Source organism: Pelobates fuscus, chromosome 13, assembly GCF_036172605.1.
Source record: "Pelobates fuscus isolate aPelFus1 chromosome 13, aPelFus1.pri, whole genome shotgun sequence".
NCBI classification, from domain to species: Eukaryota; Metazoa; Chordata; class Amphibia; order Anura; family Pelobatidae; genus Pelobates; species Pelobates fuscus.
This window is the reverse complement of record NC_086329.1, coordinates 8,814,861-8,834,259: the sequence shown is the minus strand read 5'-3', so window position 1 is coordinate 8,834,259 and position 19,399 is coordinate 8,814,861. Positions and strand designations below refer to the sequence as shown.

The following is a 19,399-nucleotide window of genomic DNA, read 5'->3' as shown; positions in this document are numbered from 1 at the left end:
TGAGCATGCAAAAAAAAGACAAAACAGTTATTTAAGCCAAAAAGCCATAAAATAACCAACAAGGAATAGTATAAGCCGACTGTCATACTGCAATATCCTCTAGATTCCCTTAATGCCTGTATCTGTCCCCTTAAACAATACACATTACAACAAGCAAACACAACAAATCGAAAAAGTGGAGCATTCCTATAAAATGTATAATTGGCAGAGATATAAAATAAACGAAACAATAACAGTGTAGTTTATTCTCTTTTTGTATTACAAATAAACCGAAACAAATTTTATTATAAAAAAAAAAACACATTCAAAAGAAGCCATGTTTAATCCCATGTAATGTTCTTTATCGTTATCACAATCTGTTTTTTGATGGCCTTTGTTGACCTTAAATGTAACATACCAGCTCCATACAGCATAGAAGCCACAAAATGAGTGGGACATTTTATTTTGAGATAGGATCCTTCAAGACCAGACGGTTATGACAGCAAAGATCATCATTGGCCCTTAGGGGTTAACTGATTCAAGGAAAGTAAACATGATCAATAAACAGTGTGTACATTTTAAGGTATTTTGTTCAAGACCCAGTTTGGCATAATGTCACCGACAACAAAGCTAGATCATTTTGAGGTATATACAATTTCGTGGAAAGGTATCCACCAAATTTTTGAGAAAAATAAATGAAATACTAGGATTTGTTATTTTTCAAACTTCTTTTCAATTTCCTGAGTTCAAGGAGTTGATCTTTCAGGTATTTCACAGCATGCAATATAGCATCTCTTTGATTGTCTTCCTCTGCTATTTTTGAATACGCATCAAAGTGTTTGATTGTGTCCCTAAGAAGAATTTCATGGTCGATATCTGCTCTTTGTAGGCGTAACATTCGTTCGCAGGCAATCGCATAGTTTTTGTGCCAGTTAACGGGATGATTATCATGCGCGCTTATAACTTCTTTGTACAACTGGTGGGAGGAAAATAAGATCGGACACGTCGGTGAGATTTTATTTCATGAAAAATGTACTTGTTTCATACAACAATAAACCCTATAATATGATAAACAACACAGTGTTTTGTGACATAGTTTGCGGCTACACAAAATAATCTTAGATACAGTAAATAGATCACACAACAAATTAAAGAAGAACTAAGTAAAACTAACGATACAGTTCAGGATTAAAAAAAAATGCTATTGATGATGTCGCTGATTATTTTAATACAGAAGCCAGAATGGCATTCCAGTGGCCACATCAAAGCAATAATAACTATTAAGTAGTTACCCATCTGGGGTCTAAAAGTACCTAACCAAAAACCAGGATATAAACCATAAGTGGCCTCTCCTCTTTCTCTGGCTACAGGAATAAAAATATATATAAATTATAATGCACCGAAGATGCACACTATCCAAGGACCTATAGAGCCCTTGTTATTTGCATATGGGATGCAAGAGCTCAGGAGATGCCCAGTGGACTTGCCTGTACATAGAGTATGCCACCTATGTTAAAATAGTTAGGAGGTACGTTGTGTAAGGGTAGTAATTATTTAAAAAGCACTAACTTATTCAGTACACCGGGCAGGTGGTACATCGGGCAGGTGGTACCACGCTGATCACACAGTAGATAAGGTGAAACATACAAATGAGTAGGAATGCAGGAAATTGGACAACTCCCAAGGTATAAATAATAAAGTAATAATAAAACCTTGCTCAGAGAGATCTTCGTCTGTGATATCTAATAAAACACAGACTGGACATAGTGTGATCAGTGAATACTGAAAATACCACACGCAATGTTATAAGGAAAACTCACAGGAGGTAAGTGAGTTTCAGGCACATCATCCTAAGTCAGGTATGGAGTGTGAAATCTTCAATGTACAGATATCTTCTTGTGCTTGAAAGGTAAAAACAAGACAAAAAATAGCGCAGGTGGAAATAAACCGTACAAAATGTATAACAATTGCACTTACAAGATACAAGATTGATAAGTAAGTGATGTTCTTCCAGAACTACTACTTTATACAAAACTGCGCTAATGTCCCCAAAGTCTATAGCCTACGCGTTTCGTCCTGTGGACTTCCCCAGGGAAGTTCACAGGATGAAACGCGTACTATATAGACGTTGGGGAGTTTTATTTGTTATACCAGCTCCACTAGGAAGTGGAGAGATGCCGGTTTGATCTTGTATCTTGTAAGTGCAATTGTAATACATTTTTTGTTTTATTTTCCATCTGCACTATTTTTTGGTCTTGTTTTTTACCTTTCAAGCGCAAGCAGATGTCAGTACATTGAAGATTTGAAGATTGAATATTTCACACTCCATACCTGATATAGGATGATGTGCCTGATACTCACTTATCTCCTGTGAGTTTTCCTTATAACATTGCGTGTGGTATATTCAGTATTCACTGATCACACTATGTCCAGTCTGTGTTTTATTAGATATAACAGATGAAGATCTCTCTGAGCAAGGTTGTATTATTACTTTATTATTTACACCTTGGGAGTTGTCCAATTTCCTGCATTCCTACTCATTTGTATGTTTCACGTTTTCTGGTGTCGTAGAGGGCACACTACTCATTAGGTTTGCTGTACATCTGCCTTCAGTGGTTATTCTCTTGTATGTTATACACAGTAGATAATGCCAAGTAGACAACTAGAAACTGATCAAATATCTAAACTCTGGCCAACCCTGGACTAAATGATTCTTAGTTCTGCAGGACATCTACACACCGTGCAAACCACAACATTTATTGAATAAACCACATTTATCATTTGTAAAATTAATTGGATGTTGGTGAAAATATTGTACCTTGTAAGCATAGAAATGAAGCTGATTTCTGACATCAGGAGACACACGAGCAGTTTCTGCTAGTTCAAAGATGAAGAAAGCGGTTTTTGTTCTTAAAAGTAAATACAATAAAAATATATAAAATGATTGATAAGTAAGTGATGTTCTTACAGAACTACTACTTTATACAAAGCTGTGTTAATGTTACAGTAACATATTGGCTGCAATGAGATTGACAAACAAGACGTGGATCGCAGGTTACAGCAGATTGAAATGCCTGTACAGCTTTTAAATTCAATAAACTGGAATAAACATCACAGCATCGAGACAATACAAGAACATGTAATTGTTTTAAAATATATAAATCTTTTATTAAATACATAAAAAAACGGCATTCACCTTGCTTCCCACATCTCTTCGTTTGCAATGGCATCCCAGGTAGAAGGATCAAACCTTTGGAAAATAGACACACAATGTTTAGGGTTTAACCTAACTGTGTTCTAGGAGTGCAAAAGCAAATCTATGATCCAAACGATCACATGTAATGTACACCGGCATTCGGCACAAAAATTAAACCATGACATTCACTGAGTTTTGGGGTCCACACACCAACATGTTTTAAGAAAGCATTAGAGACAAACCTTCCATGTTCTTCAGTCCAGTTATATAGATTTCTTGTAAGATTAATCCATTCTTCTGCGTTAAAAACCATGTTTTTAGGAACCAGTTCCTCGCAGGATCCCCAGGGCCATAGCATGTGACTGCTTTTCCAGGATTTATCCCCTTCATGCAATCCTATGCAGACAAAAATCTCCCTGCTGGGAGGGGGTAGGGGGTAAGAACATGTCCCTGCATTTAAAAATAAAATTTTCCATTAACAGAAACAAACCGAATGAAGCAAGCCAGGTCTGTGCTTTGAGCCTGGACACAAAGTGCACTAAATATTGCCTGGCACGTTAGACACATTGTATATGTTGGTATATATCTTGGTAAGTCTTATAACTGGGAATAAATGGGTACTCAAGAGGTTTTTAGAGATCTTTGTATTTACTACAGGTACATCTAAGGAATATATATTCCCATTAGCAGTTTATGAAGTGATACTAGATAAAGGTCCATTTGTAGGTCCACAAATCTCCATTTCTTTTAATTTTCCACAAGCTTTGCCTGGAGTGCCATTTAAATGATATTGTTTTTATTTAAGAATTTATTTCTACTATGGGTATGGTGTTTTCAGAGAGATTAACATGACTGTGCTATGCCCCTCGATAAAAGGTCTGCCCTCTAACATGTCTAATAGGATTCTAAGCTCAGGAAATGGATTTCGAGAGTTTAATAACCTTTTATTGAAATTTTTGACTGCAGTATTCCAATGTTACAAAATTATACACAAGTGCAGGTTCACCAGTGACAGGTAATTCCAGTAACCTCCAAACCCACAGTCTTGCCAGTTAAACATAACACAATGTGAAATACAAACATTAGCAAACTAGTTTTCTTTGGAGAACAGCAAGTCTGAGATTCTGAAAATACTTCGTTTGCACCAACAGTCTCTTTGCCAGTTTACTATGTTTGCTGCACCCGTTCACTGCCTGACGTGTGTACAAGCGTACGAAAATGTGTAGAAAACAAATATTATACGTTGACAGCAAATTTTCAGCTACATCCTCTGTGCGGGTCATTTCAATGTGACTACATTTGCCATGTACAACAGGCTGTTTGATGGCCAACATTAACATAGTGGCTGCTTGATGCAAACATCTGGTGCATCAAAGTTAGTCATATTTGGTCTAATGTGAAATAGCCACTGAATGCAGCAGTCTGGGTTGGAAATGGAATTTCTATCAAAAGTTCTCGAAAATTATAAAAAGTTCATCATTCAATATTGAATTTTTATTTATGGTCCTAGAATAGCTCTCTTAATGAAGTAACATTTTAAACGTGCACCCAAGATCTTCTACTCTAGCTAATATATTCTCATTTAGGTCATTCCATTATACAAGTATTAGCAGTGGAGCATCACACTATGCTTGGAAAAATTCACAGACCATTGCCTGGTACTTCGACAGAAACCTCTCTACAGCAAGTTGTGACCAAACCGGTCTAACAAATCTGCTGAAGCCCAAAAGCAGATTTGCCTGATCTCACCACAAGCAACAATATACTGACTATGTTACTCTGTATTGACATTCCAAATACTTACTGCATATTCACGCTGAGAAAGTGCTGAAGGTTAAATGTGACTGTTCCATCTGAGAGTTTGGTCTCTATCGGATTCCACCTGTCCCCAGGGAAATGGACATTCGGTATATGCGGAGAAATTTTTGGTAAATACCAATCATATGTCATCATCTGCACAGTAGAAAAAGGTTGGAAATTGATGAAATAGGTAAAAGTGGGTGAAACGGTAGGTGGCGTGTGGCATCGTAAAAAAAGCTGGATATTTCAACCCAGTCTGGACAAAATGTGAGACAGAGCATTCTTGGTCCTCGTCAGACACAACCGACCTGTCCACCTTGTGGGACTCCCCATTTTAGAGGAGAAGCTCACGAATTCTGCATTCATGCAAAGATGGTTCATCTTACAGAACCCACTTAGCAATCGGATTCTGTAAAATTATCATAGAGAACCTCCGGCTCCAGAGGGATATCATAGTAGCTGTTTTTACTTCTATTTAAAGGTAACTTTTTTTTTTTTTTAACATATTGGCTGCATTTGTTTACCCTTGTGAGTCTCTTGTGCCCCCTACCCACAAGTATCTGGTACTACAACCCGCAAAAACAGATTCACATTTTTTTGAGAAAAAAAAAAATGTTTAAGAAAAGCAACATGCATGACGGTTGTGGCAGGAGGAAGATCACAGGATATGATGTAAAATGTACATATTAAGAAGTGTGTTTCTATATATATATTTTTAATGCATTTTCCATGTAATGCTTTAAAGCAATGTCTGATAAAGCAATCTCAGACATACCATATATTTTTCTAATATTACCTCTTGGTCCACGAGGGCAATGTCAGGCCGTAGCCCTTCGCAGTAATGAAGATAACGCAATGAGTTGCCTGGCAAATCACCTCTCAGCATAATGACTGTGTTATTTGGCATTGAAAATAGAATATTCCTTGCAAATTTATCAACCACGTAATTGCTGCTTTGATCACATATACTGTAAGAAGAAAGGAGAGAAATATTGTTCAGTATATAATGATTACATGACTATATAAAACAGCATCTATTATGGCGTAAGATTCCGACCGCTACCTGCATGGTTCCTGCTTACCTGTAATTAGTGGTAACTTGCTTAGCGATAACCAAAACAGTAAAAATCCATTCAATATAATGGACAAGCTGAAAGCTAACAGTTTTCGTTTTCAGACTACTGGTCAGTAAAGCGAGACCGAGGCCTGACAGAACGCAAATCACAATATTGCTCTGCATCCAAAACCTCTCCACCTGAAAATAAATAAATGTATCTTTATTAGTTAAGTAACAGTGAATAGTAATATGTTTCTGTAAAGGCTTTTCCATCTGTACGAAAAAGCAAACAACTGGCTGTGTGTTTGTTAGCGTCTCGTCTGTGTCACCTCTCTGCTGGAGCAGTAAACCCAATATTTTCTTGGATCGTTAATCCCATTTAAAGGGGCAAACAAATCCCTTTACCACAACTTGCACCGTAATATAGCAATGTGAGCTGAAAAAAAAAAACTGGTGCTTTAACCCTTCACATCCCTGCTACTGCAGAGGATCCAAAAGAAGTCAAAAAATTAACATCAAAGCAATTTCCAGCTCTGGCTACAAAAAGACAACAAAATCCTTGTTGATACTAAAATAGCAAACTATTATTAAAGGGACACTATGGCGTTAGGCTACAAATCTGTATTCCTAATACTATAGTCTCAGTGTTCCTAGTTATTTTTATGCCTCCCTCACAGTGTGCACATTTAAAAAAAAAAAAAAATACAATTAATTAATTTACTCAACTTTTATCAAGTGTCAAGCCTCCGTCATACTGGATCATTGCGGACTGTAGGTAAATGTGTGGTGCTGGTCGCAATCCGCCTTGATTCTGATGTCACAGAGAATCTCTGCGTGCAATGATTCTCTATGGCAAGTCGTGACGGCACTGTGAATGCACGCATAATGTCACGGTATGTCTGGGTATGAGAGCTAGGAAGTAACAGTCCTGGCTGTCCAATCCTGTGGGCTTGGAGGCATGGCTTGAAGCTGCGCTTCCAAGCTTTTTAATTATTAAAATACTAAAATGAAATGTTTTAGGGACACTTAGTAATAGGGATTTACTGTAGGTACTATAGCAACTTCAATCAGATGAAGTTGTAATAATGAGTACAGTATACTATTAAGAATGTTCATATTGCATTTTATAGCCACAAAAATAAAAAAGAGAGAAAAAAGGAGTGCATCTCTAGAAGCACAACCTCTGAACGCCATTTAAAGACCATCGATGGCCCAGTAATGGTGCTAGCATTTCTGTATACCTTCTTTGTTTTTACCAGCCCTAACATTTAGTGCAGTGACCCGTGAGAGTAATATCCTACAGAGACTGCTGGTATTATCCTCATATTACAAAACCATAATTATAAAGGTACGATGGCCCCTTACCACACCCAGGAAGAGTGGTTTGGTGATATCCAGATTAGCTCTCCAACTGAAGAATATCGAATAGCAAAGAAACATTTTGGTGAATAAGCAAACCACTGGAATACTGGAATCTCTGGAAAAGTAAAAAACAAAAACAAAAAGTATGATATCCTATAAATGCATCCTTACGTAAAAGCGATTTTCTCAAAGACTACGAACTCATATTTGGACCAAAAGCTGCCAGTTGGCACACATGCACTTTACAGGTGAACGATATTTATGTCTTCAGACAGGTAAAAAAAATATCTTAACTTAGCTGCTATCTGGTCTTCAACCCATTTTTTTCTCTGGAGAGAAAATTAGCTCTTGGTACCCAATTTCCATAGTCCTAGGTAAACTACCTACCCATACTGATTTTAAGATGGTGGTTTTCGAGAATGGTTTGTAGAGCCTCGCTCTTCCTGAGGAAAAATCCTGTTTGGTCTAGCTTCTTCTTGGTTTGTGGCTCTTCTTGAAACATTTTTTGCAGAACTCTCAATCTAGACTATATATGTAGCTTTAGTTATATGGCCAGGATTATGCCTTACTGACCAGACTGGATGGGGGCTTGCACATTAGCTAACAACCTGGTGCTGAACATATTTTCTTGGCTGTGGCTGTGGTTTCATTATTTATGTATTATTTTAGTATTTTCTTTTTTGAAGTTCTAAACCTCTTGAGTAACTATGCTCATTGACTGTCTACAGACGTGTGTGTTAACATATCTCTGGATTTTGGGGGCTTTTGTTGAAATAGCTTGTGCTGACTTTCAGATGTATTAGCTGAGATGTCCTTAGCAAGCACCAAACTTTGATCCTTGGATTCAGGTTAATATTCACATCACATAAAAGGGGAAAAAAATATATCCTCCTACTTACTGCATCACAAAGCACAGCAACAATCCCAACAGGGCTAAGCCTTGTGCTATCGGGGAAATGTCGGTGGTCATGTGATTTATCTGAAATCTACAGAAAATAAATATTAGTACACAAAGTGGGCACTCCACAGGAATATTTATGTTGTTTCAGCCTTTGACTCACATACTTGTAAACATCTAGAGCCACAATTATGACTACCCAGCTACTAGCCATGTGAGTTTTACAACATTTTATTTGAAGATTTATTTACGCAGTAGGGATTTCAAAGAGAAATCCAGAAATTATGAGACAATGTAGAAGACAAAAAACCTTTAATGTTCCTGTAGCGGAGAGCTGATATTCCACAACTATTCTCCACTTAAGATCCCAGTGAGGCTCAGGAACAAGTATTATAGATCCATAGAGTAGTGATTCCAGCAGGCAAAATAATCCAAGAATATCCCAACAGCACTCCCAATGACTGGACGACACACAGCATCAGGAGCAGAACTGACGTTTATTCCCACAGCCTCCTTTTAAGAGTTTCTCCCATGCAAGGGAGGGATTTACAAACATTAGGACATTAACCAATACAGTCACAGTTAACTCCCACACATCTCCTCCCCTCAATGTGACTCATAATCCCCTTAACTGTAACACACAGTTCCCCAGAACCTGGATGTACCCCTAAACCAGTAGGTAGCATAATTCTTAGGGTACCGCCAGGTAGCCCTGATCTGGGTGAATAATATATCCAAAATTTACCCAGATCGGACCAGGGGTTCGGGAGTTAGTTGGAGGGTGAAGTTTGACCGACCGCACACGAGGTGGCATCCGAAAAAGGCTCCATGTGTTTGGGCCCTGCGGTCGGTCTCCGTTCGGCAGTTAAAACATATAGTAATCCTTGCCATCCACACTTAATACTACATGCATTGTATTTCTCTTGTTCGGTACTCTGTTTCTACCGAACGGGGGGTAGCCTGGTCTCTCCGTTCGGTAGTTACGGAACTCTGGAGGTCTCAGCGTTCGGTTGTTTGAGTGTCCGATTTGAGTTCCAGACACTCGATGACCAAACACCGCTGAGATTTTTATGCGTAAGATGGCTGCCGCGCGTGGTTCGAATATCGACCGCCGGCCACCCAGGCACTTAACGGTTACCAATTAAGTTGCGGTTTGTGAGAAGTGTGAACGCTTAACGAGGCGCACACTTCTCACTGGGGTGGTCTGATGGTTCGGTAGTTTCATTCGTATGAGACTACCGAATCCACATATGAAATTACACATCTTTTGCATATACACACAGATACAATAAAACGAATGCAGTCTTATATAACTATTACAGGGCAGGCTTAATAAAATCCGCTACAGTTCCAAGTCTTTCAACTTTGCATAAAACAAGTGAAAAAGTTTACTGTATAGGAAGTTATATAGGTTGGGGTCAAGGGTAAAAACGAATAATGCTCAGTCCCACCCTTAGCCTGTAAGCTCCCGGGCTATCTACTGTCTTTTTACTCAATCCTACAGTGCTACATGATATGATGGCATTTTATAAATGCCAGTAATAATATTAATATAAAATGGCTGAAAGAATGAACAATCTCACTGTCCTGGTATGTCAGCTAAGAAACCTCGAACATTATGTGAACATAATAGTACAATTAAAATTGAATGTTGGTATACTCCATATTCTGAGTAGAAGATTTCAATTCGCCTTCCACAAACGCCACTGGTGCGAACTATTAAATCCGTTTTTTTAGTTGCTATTTGAATACCGGCTCTAACTAATGACACGATTTAATATTGTTGAATAAGCTTTTCACATGATTTCATATGATTTTGTGTGAATTTAAAAAATATTGTAATGTTGTAATATTTTGGATATATTGCTATTTTTTTCACATATGATATATTTTCGATATTTTAATATTTAAAAAAATAATTAATTTTTTTTAACTAATAATACGGAATCATAGGAATATGTAAGGGCCTACATTTGTTATATCTAAGCACAAGTCGCTTTTATTAGTCACATTTTGTTCAAGCCAACATTACCACAATTTGCTCTCTCATCCCAAAAGCCATATAAGGGTCTAAACTTGGGGTGTTCAACCTTGGCTCGTCTACAACAGTGGGTGAGCCAAGGTTACATATGATCTCAGTCATTAACGCATGAAAATAGACCAAAATATCTGTTTCCCTGTGAAGAAACTCCATTTAGACACTTGATTTCTGTATGTATGTTATGACAATTAATATCCTAAATAAGAGACCATTTTTGAAAATTAAGAATACATTTAAAAATAGCACACTTACATTAACATGTCTACCACACTTAGTCCGGTCTCTGATTTAGCCTAGTGGAAAAAGAACAGACAAAACGAAAAAGGCAAAATCAAAACACTGATCGACACTGTGGAAAATATTATCTTAAGCTTAATAAAAAAATATTGCACAATTTAATGTGCTCCACAAAGATGCCTTGAGGTTGGTTAAAAAAAAAATCTACCAAATGCTACATATTTTAACCACACAAAAAAACAGCACAGACAAAACCATTCACTAGGGATGTGCTGTTACTAAAGAAATGCAACACAACGCAGAACTTAAATATATGCCTATAAACTAAAATGGTCTCCAGAATTAAACTGGGATTAGTATCCTGAAGAAGAGACAACTTGTGCAGATATTTCTTATAATGTCGGGATCAATGATAATTTTCTTCTGAATATCTGTCACTTGAATATAAGCAGCTTCTCCTGCACAGTGGGTTTTGCACTTCGAATATACCCTGTGCCCTTTTGTGAGGACACTGACTGAGAGTACCACCTTGGCACATCTGAGTGATGGCAATACCTTCGGCTCCCACATCTCATTGCAAACAAATTGGCATTCATGTTTACTGTAGAGGTCAATAACACCATTTGAGATTATGGGCATTTATCAAGATCGACCCAAACATCTGGTATCAACTACTTATAATCTGCTTATCTATTCTGTGGAATCTACTCTTTCACCATACACATCACAGTGGGATGTGGAACTGGGCAAGTCCTAATGTTAGAACGATGGTGAAAAAATAAAATACTTTTCTTTTCTGTTTCTTCCAGGTAAATAGTAATGTGGTCTAGATGGTACAGAACACCTGTGCTAATTCAAACCAGTTTAGCAGATGTTCCTAATCACAGCTGGGGATGTAGGATGATGACACGGATACATACTCTCCTGTTCTTTTGGGAAGGCCTTTTTGGATGTAATTCAGAAAGTAATCTCTCACTTGTCTGAGGATAATAATGAATTGACACCAGCTTTAATTTCCTACCTAGATCTGTTCCTCTATGGAATTACTGATCGCATCAACTTAGAGAATGGCTAATATTGTTTCTAGATTAGAGCATGTCTGGACAGTTTACCCAAATCAGACCACTTTAGACAAATAGGACAGGTGATATCTACAAACACCAGGCAGTTGGTTTAAAAAAATACACAGTATGAATATTTATATAGAATACTTAATTACTGTGCATTGGAATGATCTGTATTAAACTCTTTTGGAAAATGTAATTTTATGTATATCTGACTTCTTTATAGGGGTGAGGCTGCAATCTGACTACAGCAAAAATATGTCGAACACTTTGGTATTATCAGAATTATACCATTCCATGAGCGAAGGTTCAATGTACCCTTTAATAATTACTATAATATTCAATAAATTCGACTGTATGATTAAGAACTCCCGATGCCCTATCAAGTTAATCCACTGTGCATTCTGGCACGAGATAAAAACCACTCTGTATCTCCAATATGTTTCAATGTACAAGGAACAAATGTGAGACATTAAACTGATGTATAATGAAAGAGGAGAGAAAGAGGTTATATTACCTAGTGGTTTTCTAGAATGTAAACAAAGATCATGTATTTTTTATTCAATAAATAAAGCTATATCTAGTGTCCCATGTATGTAGCTTTCTACTGTACCTCAACAAATAAGTAAATAAATGATACAATTATTGAAAATGTTATATTAAACAACAATTAACGAACGTGTCCATTAGAGTTCTGCATAAACTGGGTACAAATTTTTGTTCTCCCACTTTACTCAGTTAAATAACAGCTTAACCACTTGAGAAACTGAACAGAATGGGATTTCTGACGGTATTTCATTTAAAGTTCTATTGAACTTCAAAGTACTAAAAGCGAGACAGAGAAAAGAAAGAGGCTATTTACCAGACTGAACGTTCCATACTCTTCTCGAAGTAAATGAGTAAGAAACCCTTGAATGGTGGTCTGGTCTCCCCAGGTCCATCGTGCTCGACTGCATATTGATGAGGCAATTAGGTAAAAATATGGTAAAAGCCCAGCGACAAAGAATGCTCCCAACGTCAACATATATTTCAAGGTCAATTCCTGCATCAGAACATAGACAGAATTACCGAGGGCCCAAGACCATTTACAACACTGACTGCAAACCATCAAATAGATTTGATACGTTTCCTATTTTGTAACAAGTTCCTACAAATATGCTCAAATCTTATGACTTTGGGGGATTAGTTAGAAATTGCTTCAAATTGATCTCTTTTGCATGGCAGAGTGAAAATGTAAGTGAAGCAAATAATATTAGCAGACACTTCGGAGTATCATACGCCATGCATCTCTTCAAATCATTTCATGATACGCGAAGGTAAAAGAGCTGCAACGCTGAGATAACCCACATGGAAATTATTCAAACTTGGCTGAGGTTGTACTTTCCAGAATACCCCATAGACTCTCATCTACAAAATTAGGAGTGGATTCTGTGTCTGTGTGTTGCAAATCAGATGTGTGAGCTACAGAACTAAGACAGGGAGCCCTAAACGGTTATCAATTTAATAATCCTCATAGTGGAACACAGATTGTAATTATTAAGTAGTTTAGGTAATCTGGGGGGATGGTATTTTTTTTATAAAATATTGAAAAAGAAACGTGTGGAGTTATAGATATATTTTCTTTAGGAAACAACAGTTATGGGAGCGATCTAGGCACCATAATCACTACAGCTCGCTAGTGCTCCCACATTAAGCAGTCACATTTTTTTTTGAATGGTTTGACACTTACCTCAGTCCCATGGACACCTCTGATCTGGCTTTGTTTTCTGATATTGTTAATGCAAAGCTCTCTACTTGCGCATTCAAAACATTGATTCTGCCTACGTTTGGACAGAATTTATTGGCCAAGTGTCAACAGATGACTCCACCAATGAATTTCCTTCTTATAGGGACAACATTTATATATCCATTGTGGAAGGGGAACTTTTACTTATATATGAGATAATGAGGTGCCCAGATGGACCCAGGTAAGTATCAAACCAATACCTCAAATAGCGGGTTGTGGTGGGTATGGCGCCTGATTGGCTCTTTAAGCACCATGCAAAAGACAAAATTTGAGCTGCACAGATTCAAAAAGCAGAACAGTTGTAATGTTAATATTCTATGTAGCCATGCATATTTAGCTTTACTGTGTGGTTTCAAAATCATGCTGTGTTTTGTCATTTACAGCAATATTGTTAGAGGTAACTGAGCAGAAGTACTTCTTTACGGACTACTAACTTCCTAAGATCCCTGTGTATTTTTTTCTTTAAATACCTGAGCCGATTTAGAGAATCGAATACACATCTAAAATATTCTAAACGTTTGATACTCTGTTTTACAGCGTTCTTTTAATTTCCAGAAACAAATAAAATTGTATAGGAAGCAGAAAACAGCAATGATCATGTTTTCAGCGGTGGTAAAAAGGCTAATGTGAGTCACAGCGATTGCTGAACACAAATTAGCATTCTAAATATGAAACATAGCATGGAGTCGCACAAGAAATTACTGCTTACATAATTATTAATGTATTTTATTAGCACAGAAATTACAGGAATCTCACAGTTGTGTCTGTCATACTTTTGAAGGTCATTAATTTATCATGAAATACGAAATATTACACACACTCGTTTACCATACCCATTTTGCTATTTATTAACTAGCGCCAGTTTTAAACGCACATAGAGCAGACAAGTCCAATTAAAAAGCAGCGAACCCGGGACGCCAATTGTGATTTAGTAATGGGAATTAGGAGATGCGCACAGGAAAATTTCTTGTAAACCCTAACGATGCCACGCAAATGTTAAGGTTTGTGCGCTGAAAATTAAACCCTCACCCAACTAGAGAAATTAACTCTTTCATGTTTGGCCCCCTTTTACCCTTTTACACCTTAGCAGGAGAAAGTTTAAGAGTTTAGATAAATCACGGATGAATATACATTATCCACCACAAAATGTGTTATGCTCACACACCTTCGATCCACAGAAAAAGTCCATCGTGAGCAGAGATCTTGACGTTCCTTCTTGTGTACACTTTATTTTGTTCGCCAGTTAAAGCAACGGCATTTGACTTATAAGCAGATGTTTTTCCCCATTACAAAAAGACGGATGTTAATCCTGCTTGGGAAATTTGGACTGAACAATCGCTAGTTGGCGGACTGGAGTAGTCGACATTTTACCGTGGGTTGGATGTTCCCCAACTTTTATCATAATCATGAAACTCTACTAAATATAATTGGGGAACATATAACGCTGTACAAGTGACAAGTTTTATCTCTTTGTAAACAGAGTGTTAACTTTTCTTATCATATGGTCTTTTCAATATTTTTTTAAATATATTATAATATTGTATCTTTTTTTGTGAGCTAGTGAAGTACTGGCCTCGATAATATTTTTGGATAAGCATTTTTAAAATGATTAAATTTTTTGGGATTACACTTTAAAAAGATTTTAATATTTAAAAAATGTTTTCATGTTTTGGTATATTTATTAATATACAATATATTTTTTGATATGCTGAAAAAAAATATTGTAAACGTGTATTCAAAAAAATATTAAATCTAAGCCTATCTCTGGAAAACAAAGTGCTCATTTTTGTAAGACTTTTTGTATGTAAATTTTTGTTTTGCATGTATAATGCCTATTCAACAACACAGGACATATATGGGTGGTCACCTGACCAATCTAAAGAGTTTTATCTTATTTTTCTACATAATGTGGTGATTTTAATAGTGTGTTTTGTGCCTTTTTTTTATTGATGCTTTTTTTTTGCACTTTTTCGTGAAAATGGTTTAGGGGTGTAATAGTATAGTACTATATTTTTCTTCATTCTACTTTGGGGTGAACAGGAACTATAGAATCCCAGATATTGCAGAACTACAACTACCATTATGCTTTGCCAACATTATGACTGGTATTGCAACACAGGTTATGTAGTTGTATATGGGAATCTACCAGTCTTACTAGATATTAAATATCAAACAATCAAATCAATTATTTTGCAAGGAGCTGTTTGTTTTGCAATTCCATTCTACTTTTTATTTAATGATTTTTTTTTATATATATATTGTTTTAAGATTGCACATGTGGCTGTCAATAAATACCGTCTGCATCCTTAATGTAAAGAGAGAATTTGCATGACTGTGTGTATAACCTTACTGTGTTACCGTGTTTGCTCAAAAATAAGACATGCCCCGAAAATAAGCCCTGGCTTATTTTCGGGGGATGCTCATAATATAAGCCCTACCCTGAAAAAAAAAGCCCAAGTTGTTCGCTAACCTATTCGCAAGTAAGCTAGTCTATGTTTGGGAAAGTTTTTCCTAACAAAGATTTGCAGGATTCCATGCCCAATGAACTGGTCTATGTTCGAGGGAATTTCCCAGAACAAAGACCTGCTTTCTAACACGTTTTCCCCCAAATTAGACCTCCCCGAAAATTAGCCCTAGTGCATTTTTCAGGGGACAAATTAATATAAGACCCGGTCTTATTTTCGGGGAAAGATGGTATGTGTTAAACTGCAATAATATGCTGATCATTCAAAGTCAAAACCATGACAAATGTCTTACTGTATCTCTAAGACTATCTGAATTAATTTGGTATTATAAGATATAATATATACCGTATATACTCGAGTATAAGCCGAGTTTTTCAGCACATTTTTTGTGTTGAAAAACCCCAACTCGGCTTATACTCGAGTCAATAGTCTGTATTATGGCAATTTGCATTGCCATAATACAGACTGGGGGCTGTGGGGGCTGCAGAGATGTTACTTACCTCTCCTGCAGCTCCTGTCAGCTCTCTTCTCCTCCGCGCCGGTCCGTTCAGCACCTCGGTCAGCTCCCACTGTAAGTCTCGCGAGAGCCGCGGGGTCATAGTGCGGCCGCGAGACTTACAGTGTGAGCTGACAGAAGAGCTGCACGGACCGGCGCGGAGGAGGAGGGAGCTGACAGGAGCTGCAGGAGAGGTAAGTAACCACTCTGCAGCCCCCACTGAACTACCAATGCCACTGGACCACCAGGGAAGCAGAGCCCCCCTCCCTGACCAGCTAGCAAGCAGGGAGGGGGGACGAAAAAAAATGAATCAAATAAAAATAATAATAATAAAAAAATAATAATAATATAACAAAAACAAATAGAAGCAGGCTGGAAATAGCTCTATTTATGATTTCAATGAAAATAGGAAATTGTGTTCTACTCTGCTCATGCTTCATGTAACCTTTGTGCTTCTGAGGGAAAAGACGTAACTAGGTAACATTGCACCTGACTCACAAATGTATGTTGGCACCCCGACAACCCCCAAATCTAGATTTTATTATGTATTTATTAATTCATTGTTTTTGTTGATAATATACTTTGATCATTTCAACAATTTGATATAATAAAATTGGCATTTGTGCTCTTATGTCTAATCTAAATGAGATACTTTCTGGGACCCAATAGAGAATAGAAGCACTTTAAGTTAGCTGTATCTTATTCCATTAAATGCTGAATATGTGCCCTCCTTAATTGGTTTACCTACATCTATATGTAATGACATCATGAGCTGTTGTGCTGTTATGGGCAATACAATATACTGAAAATAGGAAGGTTTTATCCATCAAAATGAACAAAATATATAAGAAAAAAAACATGTTAACCTACAAATGAGAATGTATTTGTGTCTGGAGTGACCTTTTAATTATTAAATATTAAAAATAAATTAATAAAAATGCCCACCCCCCCACCAAGGCTCTGCAACACAAAACACACATTGCATCATAAACACACACACTGCACTCATACACACATTGCGCACTCATACACACACTGCATTCATACACACACACACTGCACTCATACACACACACACTGCATTCATTATATACACACACTGTAAATAAATATTCAATTAATATAATTTTTTTAGAATCGAATTTTATTTAGAAATTTACCAGTAGCTGCTGCATTTCCCACCCTAGTCTTATACTCGAGTCAATAAGTTTGCCCAGTTTTTTTGGGTAAAATTAGGGGCCTCGGCTTATATTCGGGTCGGCTTATACTCGAGTATATACGGTAATATTATATCATAGACTGTGATTCTTACACATATTGTAGAGTTTGCACAATTTGTAACCCTGGGTTGAAAAACAGAAAACTCACCTTTTGCTTGAACTGGTGGAACAGAACCCAAAATATAATGCAAATAACATAAAGCACAATTGTGTGCTGATTGCACAGACTAAGTCCACAGAAGAACGCTCCGATGTGAGAAATCTGAAAAAAAGAGAGAGCTAGAGGCAGTTAATTGAAGTAAAGTATATAAGCTCTACTCTATCATATCTCTACGTAAAAACCCAGTAAATCTAAATCAGGTCAGTTGTAAATAAAAATATTTTAACACAAACTTGAAATGATAAAAAGTTAAAATGCAGACTGGTTTAATTGGAAGGACTTATATACCTTAAAGAGAAAATCCTAGCACCATAAGTACTGCGGCATTACATCAGGACGAATCAGTGGCCCAACAAGCAGAATTAAGTAAAACACGTATGAAAGACAAACTGTAACATTAACATTAAAATGCCCGGATTTAACGTAATAGAATAAACAGTCACGAGCCGAGGTCAGGAAAACAGAAAGGAACAAATACGATAAGAACAAAACCAAAGGGTCAGGGATTCCAGAAATACGGGAAGTCAAGCCAAGCCAAGATCAAAAACCAATAAACAGAATCAGGAACACGCTCTCAGATAACCAACAGGATGGAAACCACGACAGGGCACTGAACAACTGCAAGTTTAAGTTTAAATAACCCAGTAAACCCTGCTAATGGCTGATTTGGGTCCAATGACCCCAGAACGTTCGTGCACGGAGAAAACGTGACACAGCATGCACGTTCACGTCACTAGTGACGTCATTGTGGGCAGCGTTATTATATAACGACACCGTACAGCGGCCGGCATCCTTCATTATGCTGGACCCGGCCGCTATATTAAGAACTGCACGGAGGGAGATGCTCTAAAAGTAAGGTGAGTAACCTCTCCTTCCTTTACCGATCTGGTGCGGTCACACTGAGGTGTCGATCAGGCACCGTGACACATGTTCCTTCGCTTTCTGCATATTATTGTTTGCTTTTAAAATATTAGTACCTGAGGATGTTCCCGTTCTGAAACAAAACGCGTAGGACATCATTGTTTTTATTTTATTACTATTTTAACTATTTTTGCCAATAAAAGGAAGTTGTGCCCTACAACTGTTAATAGGGGTAGTAAATTATTACGAACCAGACCAGTTCACTAGCTCATGGAATCCCTCAAATCCATGTTCAGGGGAAATTCCCACGAAAATAGACTAGCTCTTTAGTGCGGGAAATCCATTGAACATATGTTCGGGAAAATACCCAAGATTCAGGGGATTCTCTGCGCAAGAGAGCTGGTCGTATATGTCCGAGCAGTCGGTAAACAGTTAAGTTGTCACGTGAGGACTACATGTAGTATTTTGGCCTGGTTGCAGATCAACGTACTCAGATTTTTTACGAAGACATACTGACATTCATAGTTTATTCTTCCTCATACTACGACAAACGTAACAGACCCTTAAAGGGCATACCATAGCCAGAATACCTTTAGATCTTTTGGTAGGTCTCCTGTCTAGTGATATGTATCTGGCCATGAAACTAGGTATCAAGTTTCCAAATACTTTTGGAACCTAAAGTTGGAGAGATGCTTCACAAAAAGTGCCGTAATGTACACATTGCACAATTTAAGAATGTAAATACCCTTAAATTAAATCAAATAGTCCGCACTATAT

General features: G+C 37.3%; 1 protein-coding gene across 1 annotated transcript in view; it reads right to left on the bottom strand.

The window, feature by feature from the left end:
* Positions 1 to 213: 213 nt before the first annotated feature.
* Positions 214 to 19,399, bottom strand: part of TMEM260 (transmembrane protein 260) — a 71,463-nt gene continuing 52,277 nt past the window's right edge. Inside the window, exons 6-17 of the mRNA XM_063439440.1 lie at positions 17,750 to 17,863; positions 12,497 to 12,676; positions 10,586 to 10,626; positions 8,294 to 8,380; positions 7,398 to 7,509; positions 6,058 to 6,230; positions 5,772 to 5,943; positions 4,980 to 5,128; positions 3,418 to 3,594; positions 3,176 to 3,229; positions 2,798 to 2,888; positions 214 to 955 (exon numbers count right to left, since the gene is read on the bottom strand). Coding sequence (XP_063295510.1) covers positions 683 to 955; positions 2,798 to 2,888; positions 3,176 to 3,229; positions 3,418 to 3,594; positions 4,980 to 5,128; positions 5,772 to 5,943; positions 6,058 to 6,230; positions 7,398 to 7,509; positions 8,294 to 8,380; positions 10,586 to 10,626; positions 12,497 to 12,676; positions 17,750 to 17,863 — 1,623 coding nt within the window. The 3' untranslated portion in view covers positions 214 to 682. The remainder of the gene's footprint in view (positions 956 to 2,797; positions 2,889 to 3,175; positions 3,230 to 3,417; positions 3,595 to 4,979; positions 5,129 to 5,771; positions 5,944 to 6,057; positions 6,231 to 7,397; positions 7,510 to 8,293; positions 8,381 to 10,585; positions 10,627 to 12,496; positions 12,677 to 17,749; positions 17,864 to 19,399) is intronic.